The sequence below is a fragment of the Stigmatopora argus genome, chromosome 9 (genome assembly GCF_051989625.1).
Source record: "Stigmatopora argus isolate UIUO_Sarg chromosome 9, RoL_Sarg_1.0, whole genome shotgun sequence".
Lineage (NCBI taxonomy): Eukaryota > Metazoa > Chordata > Actinopteri > Syngnathiformes > Syngnathidae > Stigmatopora > Stigmatopora argus.
The window spans coordinates 14,332,411-14,344,869 of NC_135395.1; the positions used below are offsets into that span (position 1 = coordinate 14,332,411).

The following is a 12,459-nucleotide window of genomic DNA, read 5'->3' on the forward strand; positions in this document are numbered from 1 at the left end:
GCATGCGCAGACAGTTTCCGCCGAGCTCCCGAACGTGATGCTGTCTGCCAGTCTGGATTCTCCGATGGCATTTAAATTCTTTGAATAAACAGTCTGATGTCTAACCAATTCGACCGCACGATTACCAGTAATTGCGTGCATACTCTAAGTACATCCCAGCGATTTTACTATGCCGGTAAGTCGCTTGTATTTGGTATTTTGTTGGCTAAGGGTTCCTCCCTTTTCCTCTGATCCCAGTGATGTGATGCTAACCGGTTAGCTTGTTAGCACACCCGCCTTAAACCAGAATTTGAGGTAAGCGTACACTGTCCTTTGTGACACGTTGTCTGTTTCGACGATTGCATAGTCACGGGTTGGATCTATCTTTCAATTTATCCTTGACATTGTGATTTTCCTTTTGGGATTGTTTGTATTTCATAATACGATGGACAGAAAAATGCTTATTAACCCCACAACACTGAGATCACTTGCTACCTGAGCGTTGCCAATGGATTTCTATCAAATGTCCACTCGTCCATTTTTCCCGTTTTGAGTGAGGTTTGTGTCCGCGCAATGACCGATCGTGATGTCTTTCAGAGCAATAAGCTTGAAAAGCCGGAGGTGTGCGATAATGTCAAGGTGGTGGTGCGATGCCGTCCACTGAACCAAAAAGAGAAGGCGATGTGCCACAAGCAGGCCGTGGCCGTGGACGAGAATCGGGGCACTATCACGGTCAACAAGCTGGAAACCCAACATGAGCCGCCCAAAACATTCACCTTTGACACTGTGTTTGGACCGGAAAGCAAACAACTGGATGTTTACAACCTCACAGCCCGGCCCATCGTTGACTCCGTCCTAGCAGGATACAATGGTAATGCCCCCTTCATTATGTACCCCTCCTGCACCAGCCATGAAAAATAGTGTATATTCATGCTCTAAACCACTTATTCCCACAAGGGGTGTGGGGGGTGCTGGAGCCTAACCCAGCTGACTTTGCCCACCAGGCGGGGGACACCCTGAATTGGTGGCCAGCCAATCGCAGGGCAGAAGGAGACGGACAACCATTCATGCTCACACTCATACCTAGGGGCAATTTAGAGTGTTCAACCAACCATGTTTTTGGAATGTGGGAGGAAACTGGAGTACCCGGAGAAAACACACACAAGCCCGGGGGGAACAGGCAAGCTCCACACAGTGAGGACCCAACAGGGATCGAACTCTCGACCCCAGAACTGTGAGGCCGACGTGCTAACCACTCATCTCCCAGGCCACCCCAAGTGTATATACTATACAGTAGTATATATGTATTTTTTGGAAATAAAGAAAAATAAAGAGGAAAAAATGAACTGAATAGCATCCCAAAAATAGTTTGACGGGGTTTTAAATCACCAGTTTCAAGATGATATATGTTCAGGGTTTGGTAGTTTCCTCCCACATTCAATACTGACTTTTTCTGCATACTCATTTGCATTTAAAGTCATTGCTATCAAAGCAGTTTTGTCATGCACACTTTTTGCTTTAAAAAGCCATTTTAGGGGTTTGTGTTTAGATTTTTCTGTTCTGTCACAGGCACCATCTTTGCCTACGGACAAACTGGAACTGGAAAGACCTTCACGATGGAAGGCGTACGAGCAGTCCCAGAGCTACGTGGGATAATCCCAAATTCTTTTGCTCATATTTTTGGTCACATTGCTAAATCAGAGGGGGACACTAGGTATGTAGATATGATTATCCCTAAATTTGACGATTTTATTTCTTTCATTCATGTTATTACTTTACAAAGTTCATTGTTGCGTTATTTATACGATATGAAATGTAGATAATGAAGTTACAACCACAAACATGCTGTGGTTGAAAACAGTTTTTACCTTTAATCCACACATTTAATGCAAGTGGAATGGAAATAACAACTGAGCAACTTGTAATATTGAAAAAAATGGATTAGTATCATATTCTGTCTGTCCTACCCTTCTGCAGGTTTTTGGTCCATGTATCATACCTTGAGATTTATAATGAAGAAGTGCGTGACTTGTTGGCTAAGGACCAGACACAAAGATTGGAGGTATTCAATCTGTTACCCATTCTATTTTATCAAAAAAGGTGGTTTATTTTTAAAAAGAGTGGTTGAAGCCAGTCATTTTTCAAACTGCATTATCTAGAATGGGCTCCAATAAATTTAATCTGGTTGCACTTGTCCCCCATTATAGGTCAAGGAAAGACCTGACGTTGGTGTATATATCAAAGATCTATCTGGGTATGTGGCGAACAATGCGGATGACATGGACAGGATCATGACTTTGGGAAACAAAAACCGTAAGAAGAGATTCAATTGTTGGCAGCCTGGTTGTAAATATCCCTAATAGTGTAGTGTTGTAGGCAATCCAACTAGCGAATTTTGAATTGACCAGAAATAGGCTTTAATTAACGTAGATTAATAAAAAAATATACATATAATTGTTTGAGCCTAACTCTGGTATTCTGTATTTCTTTGTCAGGCTCTGTCGGTTCTACAAATATGAATGAGCACAGCTCCAGATCGCACGCCATCTTCACCATCACCATCGAGTGCAGTGAGAAGGGTGTGGATGGAAACCAGCACGTGCGAATGGGAAAACTGCATCTGGTTGATCTTGCAGTATGTAAAATATTAGTTCAGTTAAGATTATTGTCATCGCCTCTTGCCTTACAATTTCATCTCCCTCATAGGGTTCCGAAAGACAGGGTAAAACAGGGGCCACGGGACAGCGCCTAAAGGAAGCAACAAAGATCAATCTGTCACTCTCTACGCTCGGAAACGTTATCTCTGCTCTAGTAGACGGCAAGAGCACCCATGTGCCATACAGGAACTCCAAACTAACCCGTCTACTGCAGGATTCACTCGGCGGGAACTCGAAGACGTTGATGGTAAATTTCCAAGTGTGGAATATTATTAGTGAGTCACTTTCCAGGAATTTGGCAGGTTTTAATATGCTGAAATTCGTACTTGGCAGTGCGCAAATATCGGGCCCGCTGACTATAACTACGATGAGACCATCAGTACCCTGCGCTATGCTAACAGAGCCAAAAACATTAAGAACAAAGCCAGAATCAATGAAGACCCCAAGGAAGCTCTCCTGCGCAAATTTCAGAAGGAGATTGAGGATCTGAAGAAGAAACTTGAAGAAGGTAACAATGGTTCCCCACCCTTTTCTTCAGTGGTCTTTGGCGTGCGACATTATTGATTTGTTCTACTATGGCGTATCAGGTGAGGAAATCTCCGGTTCGGAGGGCAGCGGGTCAGACGAGATAGATGACGCAGATGAAGAAGGAGGGGAGACTGGACAAGTACGCAGGCGACGAAGAGGTAAGAAAGAGAAATGTTAGTGATGCGAAATGCTTTACATGTACCGTATTTATGTTTTTTTGTCCTTTTGGACAAATAATATTGCTATTAACGAGCAAACTGATTCAAATTTAATCCCTGAATCGAGTTCCTGACTTGGTTATAACGTTCTTCTTCAATTTGAGGGCCTTCACAGTCATCGTTTCATTGATGTGTCCTAGTAACTTGTCTTCTGTTTTGTTATTTCTTGTACAATGTCTTTGCTGTGTTTCAGTCTAACAGTCATACTGTATGTCTCATTTCTCTTTCTTCTCCGTCTGCCATTGGCTTTTTACCGCACCTCCTCCTTCAAGGAGAAAGAGGTTGGTGTTAGAATTTTTTTTTTTTCATCTTCCTGTAGCAAATATTTTGTATTTTGGAGAAGGGTTAGCATTTATTTAAAGAGTTTATTTCCCAGTAGTTTGCTTCATACCACTATTAATGAGCGACATAATTCTTATTTACTCCCCTGATGGAGTTTAATGGCTCGGTTATGAATGATTCTATATCTATTTTATACAGTCATCGTTTCATTGATGTGTTCTTATTGTTCTGATACATTTGTTATTTCTTGTACAATGTCTTTGCTGTTACGGTGTTGCAGTCTAACAGTCATACTGTTTGTCTGATTTCTCTTTCTTCTTCTGCCATTGGCTTTTTACCACACCTCTTCCTTCAAGGAGAAAGAGGTCGGTGTTGGAATATTTGTTTTTTTTCTCTTTCTATTGTAAATAATTTGTTTTATGGAGAAGAGTCAGTGTTCATTTTAGAGTTATTTCCAAGTAGTTTGTTTCTTATCACTATTAATGTTGAATTTGTCCATCTTTGCACTCATTCTTTAGGCCTTCATATTACATATTTAAAAGGCTTTAATGAATATATTTAAAGTCTAATCACATTTTAACCATATTGAACTGACAATATAGAAGATCAACATCTTTATGAATGGATGTCTTACCTTCAGGCAAGAAAAAAATTTCCCCTGAAAAGATGGTGGAGATGCAGGCCAAGATTGATGAGGAACGAAAAGCTTTGGAGACAAAGCTGGACATGGAGGAAGAGGAGAGGAACAGGGCAAAAGCCGAACTGGAGAAGAGGGAGAAAGATCTTTTAAAAGCACAGTGAGTCTACCTAACAAACAAAGATTCATAACATATTCAAAAAGATTTGTATCCTTTTTTTTTTAATGGCACATTAGCATGGAGCCTAACAAACTGTTTTTAATACATGCTGCAATAATAATGAAGACACTCCTCTATATTCTACCGTAGCCTATCTTAGATTTAATTTGTGCTGTGGGACTGACATATTTTGACTCCTAGGCAGGAGCATCACCTTCTGCGTGAGAAACTGTCAGCCTTGGAGAAGAAGGTGATTGTAGGCGGTGTCGACCTTCTAGCCAAAGCTGAGGAGCAGGAGAAGCTTCTGGATGAATCCAACAGTGAGTTGGAAGAACGAAGGCAGAGGGCGGAGCACCTTCGGAAGGAGCTGGAGGTGAAAGAGGTAAATGTTGCACGGAAAAAATTCAAAAGGGAAGCTCTATTTCCAAGTTTATATGTGAAGGATTGATTACTTCGGAATAGTGTCCATCACACCCTACCTACTAAAGATTATAGCAATGTAAATGTTCATTAGTTTATGCATCTAATATATCCGTGTCAAAAAAAAACAGCAAGAGCGCCTGGACATTGAGGAGAAGTATACAAGTCTTCAAGAGGAGGCACAAGGGAAGACCAAGAAACTGAAAAAAGTGTGGACCATGCTGATAGCTGCCAAATCAGAGGTTGGTAACACTGGCGTGAATGTATTCAGTACAATTTTCCGTATTGGTCTTCAATATTTCATCCAAATGGGTGAGATTGTAGTACAAATGCACTTTTACACTGAGGTTCTATTTGTTTCACACTTCAGTTGGCAGATTTGCAACAAGAGCATCACCGAGAGATCGAAGGCCTCTTGGAGAACATTCGACAACTGAGCCGGGAGTTGCGTCTCCAAATGTTGATCATCGACAACTTTATTCCTCCAGAATACCAGGTCTGAACTTAAGTGGCTACGATTTGTTTGTATAAGCTAAAAGCTTTTGAAAAAAATAAGGGATTTGCACATTTGTAAATCCGTATTCTATCTACCCAACTATCAAAATAGTTCTCGATTTTTATTTTTTTAAGCGATTAGTCGATCAATGATGACAACCATCATAATATGAATATGGTATATTGCATGCTCAGGCCTTGTCCAATTAGGTTAGAAAGGATGGTAAGTTGTTTCTCTGATTCTAGAATAAGGGTTTTGGAGCACATTATCAGTACTACATGGCTCCAATCTAGTTGTGAAAAATTTCATCATACATTTTTTCTTTTTTCAGGAGATGATTGAAAATTATGTGCACTGGAATGAAGACATTGGAGAGTGGCAGCTGGTAAGGTTTCGATTTACACTGCAAGGGGGACACTCATTGAGAGAGGAAAAAAAATAAAAATAAAATAAATATCCTGCTTATTTCAGCACGATTATGGCAAGCCACATTCTGTGTTAGACTTCCAAGTACTAGCATGGCCAGATCTGTCTCTTTTTTGATTTAATGTCCCAATTTCATTGGAATTTGGGTTGTACTTTGTTTCACTGTATTCTAAATCTTAAGTAAGTTGGGTTGTTTACATAAGCGTACTTGTTTAGCGAATGTCAAGGTTTTTGTCTAATATGCGTTGCTTTCTTGTGTCAGAAATGTGTCGCCTTCACTGGCAACAATATGCGAAAACAGACACCTGCTCCAGGCAAAAAGGAAAAAGATGTAAGCTTGTTCTGCTATTTTTGTCCCACTCCAGCTGCCATTTTAGATGTTTTTGTCTTCAAACATCTCAACACTCCTTTTATGCTCTCATTCTACAGCCTTTTGAGGTAGACCTGTCTTATGTCTATTTGGCCTACACAGAGGAGAGCATGCAACAGTCACTGATGAAACTAGAGAGGCCCAAAACCTCCAAAAGTAGCAAGAGTGGTCGGCCCAAGACTGGTCGCAGGTAAAGTCTTCAGTCTGCAACTTCTAATTGGAGTGAATTCATATTTAAAAAGACATTTTTTCAATTTTCATTTCCAACCTCGAGTGTCTGTATGAAGTGAAACGTCTCATCTTAGTTTTCGTTCTCACAAACTACCGCTGATAACACTGCCACTCTATGCTAATCTGCATTTATGCTGTTTCTTTATTACCATAATTTGTCCTTTCACTAGTGTATGGAATAATGATAACGATTTAAGAGAATTCCACAGACTTTTTTTCCGTCTTAAGTGTATCATGAATTAATCCCCTGCTGTTCAAATTAGATTAGTAACTTGGGGGCAAAATTGAGAAATATGTCCTGCATGACACACGGCCACAAAAAGTGCTTTTTCTGACATTATTTAGCATAAATGGGAGAACTGTGGAATACAGAACAAAGGCAAAAAAAGTGTTTGCAGGTCAGAGCGAGCAATCTTGAGTGTGCATATTGGATTGGATTGGACAACTTTATTCATCCCGTATTCGGGAAATTTCATTGTGACAGTCGCAAGAGGGTGAGAATGCAGATACAGGAAAGGCATAGTTACAAGTTAGACAATACAGTCCCAAAGGCCACAGAACAACAAAGCAAAAGCACAAAGTACAAAGCAAAGTATATGGTGATCATTAAGAATCACCAAATCAAATCATTAAGACAGAAAAGCAGCAAAAACACAAAACGAGCAGGAGCGGATGGAGCTACCGCCACCGGCTGCCAATTGAGCGGCGCCATCTTGGTTGCGGTAGCAAAAACGGATACAGTCTCAAGAAAAAGACGTTGTAGAGTTGGATAAAAATGGAACCACACACAGGAAGTCTTCCACAAGATGGGGAACTTCTGCAGACTGTGACCGAGGTAGAGAATATGCAGAGTCACTCTTCCAAGCTTATCCGCACAGTTCCTCAGTAGTCTGGAGCTGTAGAATCAACAGTAGCATAGTAGAACCCCTCGACTCCGTTTCCGGCCTGGTAAGCGCCGACAGCTCTTCCATCTTATCCCATGATGGAATGGTTGGTCTGAAGCGTCACTTCTTCTCCTGACACTTTTGTCCAGCTCCGAATTTCCAGCGGCATTGAGGTGTTGCTCCTTCTGCTGCGTATTGTAACAGCTAGTCCCATGTGTATGACAGCGTAGGCATGGCTGAATGATTCCAAAAAAGAAGTAGCAGAAAGAACCCAGGCTAACAGAACAAAGAAAATGGTTCCAAAAAAGAAGTAGCAGAAAGAACCCAGGCTAACAGAACAGATAAAGTTGTAAAAACATTAAGGTAAAGAGTAAAAAGTACAAAGTAAAGTAAATAGGTAACCTCGGTGATAGGTTTTGAGACACTTTCTTAACAGACTAAATGTGAACCGCACACAGCAATGTCTTTTTCACGTCTGCACAATTTAGAACGCAGGAAAAACCCAGGTGAAACATTTGCACTACGGCGCCAATAACGGGATTTAATATGGTGTTTTGAGTAACGGTCTTCCTGCCAAGACTCTAACAATTTTGTGCTACCGTCCCCTCACAGGAAAAGATCAGCAAAAGCAGAAGCGGCCGCCGAGTCCCCCCTGCAGTGAGGACATAGCGGTGGAATGAAGAAGTATTTGGTTGAATTAACTGTTTATCCTTATTTAAAAGATGATCTGAGTACACTGTATATCAGGAACAGTTGTAAATGTGACGCACCCATTAGCTGATCGAAGTCTTATTCACTAGGATGTCAAGCTTCACATTTGCTGTATCGTTGAAAGGCACTTCAGTCGCTAGTAGCTCGGTTATGGAGCTCTTCTTACTTGGCATGGATGTTTTTGTTTTTCTGTAACAGAGTGATTATACAAGAATGCTAACCGGAGTTGGCTCTGCTACTGTCGAAATGCTGCATTTAGTTATTGAATCCGCATGAAAGAGGATGCAAGTGATTTAATAGCCAAGTGGTATTATGAGTTAGAATATATTCGGCAAATTAGTCTTGGAGTTTGAAATGACAGCAAAAAAAAACAATACCCTTGTGGGGCTAATTGTCTTGGAAAATGATTGGATGAACTAACCCTGTCATGCAGGAATTACTACTTTTTTAAAAATCATTTTCTCATTTAACTCATCGCCTCCTTTCGACGGCGAATTGATTTTATTTTGTCTGTGAAGGGCGAATAATTAAATGTTTTATCGCCCTTCTCAGTTAAAATAGATTAGACGCCTGGCACTAAAAAGTTAAAAATATTAATAAAAAAAAGATTAATATTGAAAAAAAAGACTCATGTTCAAGTTTCCTTATTAATCCCTTAGTAGTTATCTAACCCTAATTAATTGCTGTAGTGACCACTGTCCCTGAAAGGGTTAATACAATTAAATACGCTAAAGTTACCAGATATGATAATGAGAGGTTAACAATACTGATTTTCATTGTTATGAGTATATTTACAATCAAAATGTGATACTTCAATTATGGCTTAAGTCATGTACAATCTTTTGCCATTTTGTAGTACTACTGTGTATACTTTCAAGTAAGTCAGAAATGAAATATAAGTAGTTCCACAATTAGTTTGTCCCTGAAAAAGAACAGTTGAAGGAACTCCAAGTAAAAGATGCGCAAATACATGAATGGTATAATTGGATTTGTATGTTCTGCTAGATGTATTCACGGCTTTTTCTATTCCACTGGTTAAAAACTAAATGCAGTAATTTATGGTGATAACGATCCTTCCATGTAACAACATTTTTGGAAATGAAGGCAAATGCTTCTACTCTGATAAGAGCTAAGTAGTCATTAATATTTAAGTGAAAGTGCGATTTCTACCCTTTCGCGTCAGGTCATAAACTTTGGGAGAGTGCATGCTAGCCCGCTCTCATTAGTGCCACTCGTGCGTCTTTTATTTTGAAAAGTGACAGCTATATTATCAGAACTTACCATATTTACTGGATGCCTTAGTATAATGCACTTGTATGAGGCTCTGTGAAGGTCATTTTTTTTTATGTAACTTGCTTCTTTCATAGTGGAGGCAATCCGGTTTTTATTTGACTGTATATCATGATTTATGTCGAATGTTTACATTCACCCAGGATGTTTTATTTATTAAATTATTTTACACGTTTACCTCATATTCATGTTGCCTTCGCTTTGTATTAATGATATAAAAGATTGCGACCATCTTGATAATGAACACAACCACATCTGGAGCTTATATACACACTTGTGCAACTACATCATGTTAGCATTAAAGATCATTCACAGTTTAAACAACTAAATTTTTCTGATAACATAATGCAATTTAAAAAATACATAAATCTGGATGTTGATTTTAAAAATGCAGTTGTCCAAATATAATTTATTAAATACAAAAAATGGATCTCTTCAACAGGGATGCAGAAAAATAAATATAATTCACGATGAATATGGCAAGATAATTTAAACTTTGTCATAAAAATTGTGAACAATTAACACTCGGATCAGTGAGACAGTAGCAGTGTTGAGCACCATATGATGTTCTCCAACAATTTGTCTAGAGTAGATTTTTCATCCTTCATCAGGTGGCATTTTGAAACTCCTGTCTGGAAGGCAATAATAGCAAAAAGTATGATTTTTAGTACGACAGGTGAATAGAAAAATGAAAATGAATGTTAATAGTACTATTTTACCTTCTTATTGTACATTTTCAGGTGATGCACAAGTTTCAACAGTTTCACATGAGTAAGATTTGTCAAAGCTTTTTCAGCTTCACAAAAGAACTTCTTTAAAAAAAAATCATTTCCATTGTCAATCTCACATCCAGGTAAAAAAAAAAATCACATTACTACCATTTCAAACTTACCTTGCAAGGGGTGTAATTTGGACTTTGTACCTTTACTTCCTGCAACTTTAAAGGCAAAAATGTCAATACGGTATAAATATACATTGCCAATGTGACTTTACCGCACAATTTACCTCTAGACCAGATGCGTTAATTGCTAATGCTAATTCCTTAATAGTCCTCGGCAGTATATCTTTAGAACGTACAAGGGATGCTGCAAAAAAGGCCGCCAGCAAGAAAATTACGTTGATCTTGAAAGTAGTCATGATTTGAGAAAAAAGGCAGGTGTGTGCCAAAAGATGAATGAGCCTCAAGTTCAAATGTCCGCCGCTTATATTGACAACAAATGCAGATTGGGAATCAGTATATGCGGACACGTCACAAGACGAAAGGGCCGTATAAGGGCTTGGTGAGTATCAAAAATGTTCCATCATTGCATTAGCGTATGATATCTGATTCATGGTCTAAGTTGCAAAACCACAGGTGTCACACTTACAGACTGGGTCCAATCTTCACATGACATCCTCTAGGCCCTATGTTAAATTCACCTTATTGCTTTTCATTTTTGGCCAAAAATATTTCCCAAATGTTCTTGTTTCTTCTACTGTTAGCAAACATTACAATTATTTATATCTAACATAAACAATCCGCAGTTATTGCAATATTACCATTATTTGTCTTCCGATATTTGGATGTGAGGTATCAGCCGATGCCGATACTTTACTGATTTGTAAAAAAAAAAAAAAAAAAAATATATATATATATATATATATATATATATATATATATATATATATATATATATATATATATATATATATATATATATATATATATATATATGTGTGTGTATATGTATGGTCGTGGTCAAAAGTTTACATACACTTGTGAAGAACAATGTCATGGCTCTCTTGAGTTTCCAGTTATTTCTACAACTCTGATTTTTCTCTGATAGAGTGATTGGAACAGATACTTCTTTGTCACAAAAAACCTTCATGAAGTTTGGTTCTTTTATGACTTTATTGTGGGTGAACAGAAAAAAGTCATCAAATCTGACATTATGTTCTTCACAAGTGTATGTAAACTTTTGACCACAACTGTATATGTAGTAGTTGTTAATACAGGTCAGTCAGACATTCCTCAACTCATTGTGTCTCATTGATAACGTTAGCCGTCCAATCCATTTCAAGTGGTAGGGTGGCAGTGAGTGAACGTTCGTTCATTGGCTGCCATAGCTCCTACTTCACAAAGGTTGGACATGTACTTAAGATAAACTTTTGGAATGGGCGACAAACGGTCCTTTTTTACAGTGGCATGCTTAGCTGGTGCCCATCTTGGGAACTAGATTTCGAAGAATACACATTACCCAGTTTGGTACATTATTTCTTCGTATACTCCCTCATACTGATGGTGTCATTTTTCTGCCATATTGACACGAGTATCGGTATCGGTGCATCAGTAAAACCTTCTCAATAGTTGCTGTATACATCTCGCAACATCCGGTTAAGTGTTATGCTTGAAAACCCCTTCTTCACACCTGATGAAAAAATTATGATGGCTCATATTTATCAAGTGCACATCAAACATATTGGGTGGGAAGGCACAAATTGAGGTTTTGAGTAATTAAAATTTCCCCGGATGAGCTTTGGTTATAACAAGTTATATCAGTCATTAAAAAAAAATTATATGCACTATACTAGAGCATTTTTATGCAGTTTTAACAGCATGTACTATCTTTGTTGACTTCATAAAGTACATGTTTCACTGAAAATATGGGTTGTACAACTTTCATTGTGAAAAAGTGCTGAAAAGCTGAAAAATATCAAAAATTAAAATGGAAAATGAATGATTATTGTTAACAAATGCATCAAATTAATATGCACATCCAATCTTTTAGGTGACACCATATTTTTTGCACAACTTGGATATGAATTAGTCTTCTGTGCAATATTCTGCTCATGCAGTTTACTCTTTGAATTGATTGACGTCAATCAAAAACATATTTTTTAAATTTGATGAAAATGTTGAAGTTTGATAACGAAGTCATTGAATTTAACGTGGTGGACTGTGCCATCATCAGGTTGTCTTTGTTCATCCATATTCTTTTATTGTCTTATCAACACATTAAACCAGTGGCGGGCCGTCAGGGCCTTCAAGGCCTTCTCTGCTGGCCTAAGAAATATCTGAATCATATTATATTTTGTCTATCAATACTTATTATTCCAAATGGTCTGTTAGATTCCTTTCATTGCTTTCCCCCCTGGTTGCACTGCTTCCAGATGTGTGTTTTCATATTGAA

At 38.5% G+C, this 12,459-nt stretch overlaps 1 protein-coding gene across 2 annotated transcripts; it reads left to right on the forward strand.

Annotated features, from left to right (window-relative positions):
* The first annotated feature begins 25 nt into the window (after positions 1 to 25).
* On the forward strand, positions 26 to 9,471 carry LOC144082612 (kinesin-like protein KIF3A). Of its 2 annotated transcripts, XM_077609874.1 has the most exons (17): positions 26 to 175; positions 577 to 850; positions 1,549 to 1,693; positions 1,957 to 2,041; positions 2,187 to 2,292; positions 2,475 to 2,614; positions 2,686 to 2,883; positions 2,970 to 3,144; positions 3,224 to 3,322; positions 4,305 to 4,461; positions 4,663 to 4,843; positions 5,013 to 5,123; positions 5,252 to 5,377; positions 5,709 to 5,762; positions 6,066 to 6,134; positions 6,233 to 6,363; positions 7,901 to 9,471. In XM_077609874.1, exons 1-17 carry the CDS (start codon positions 170 to 172, stop codon positions 7,947 to 7,949), a joined length of 2,106 nt encoding a protein of 701 aa, XP_077466000.1. In that variant the 5' UTR covers positions 26 to 169; the 3' UTR covers positions 7,950 to 9,471. The 2 variants fall into 2 exon arrangements, with proteins under 2 accessions (XP_077466000.1, XP_077465999.1); XM_077609873.1 differs by having other exon boundaries at positions 26 to 850.
* The last annotated feature ends 2,988 nt before the right edge of the window (positions 9,472 to 12,459 follow it).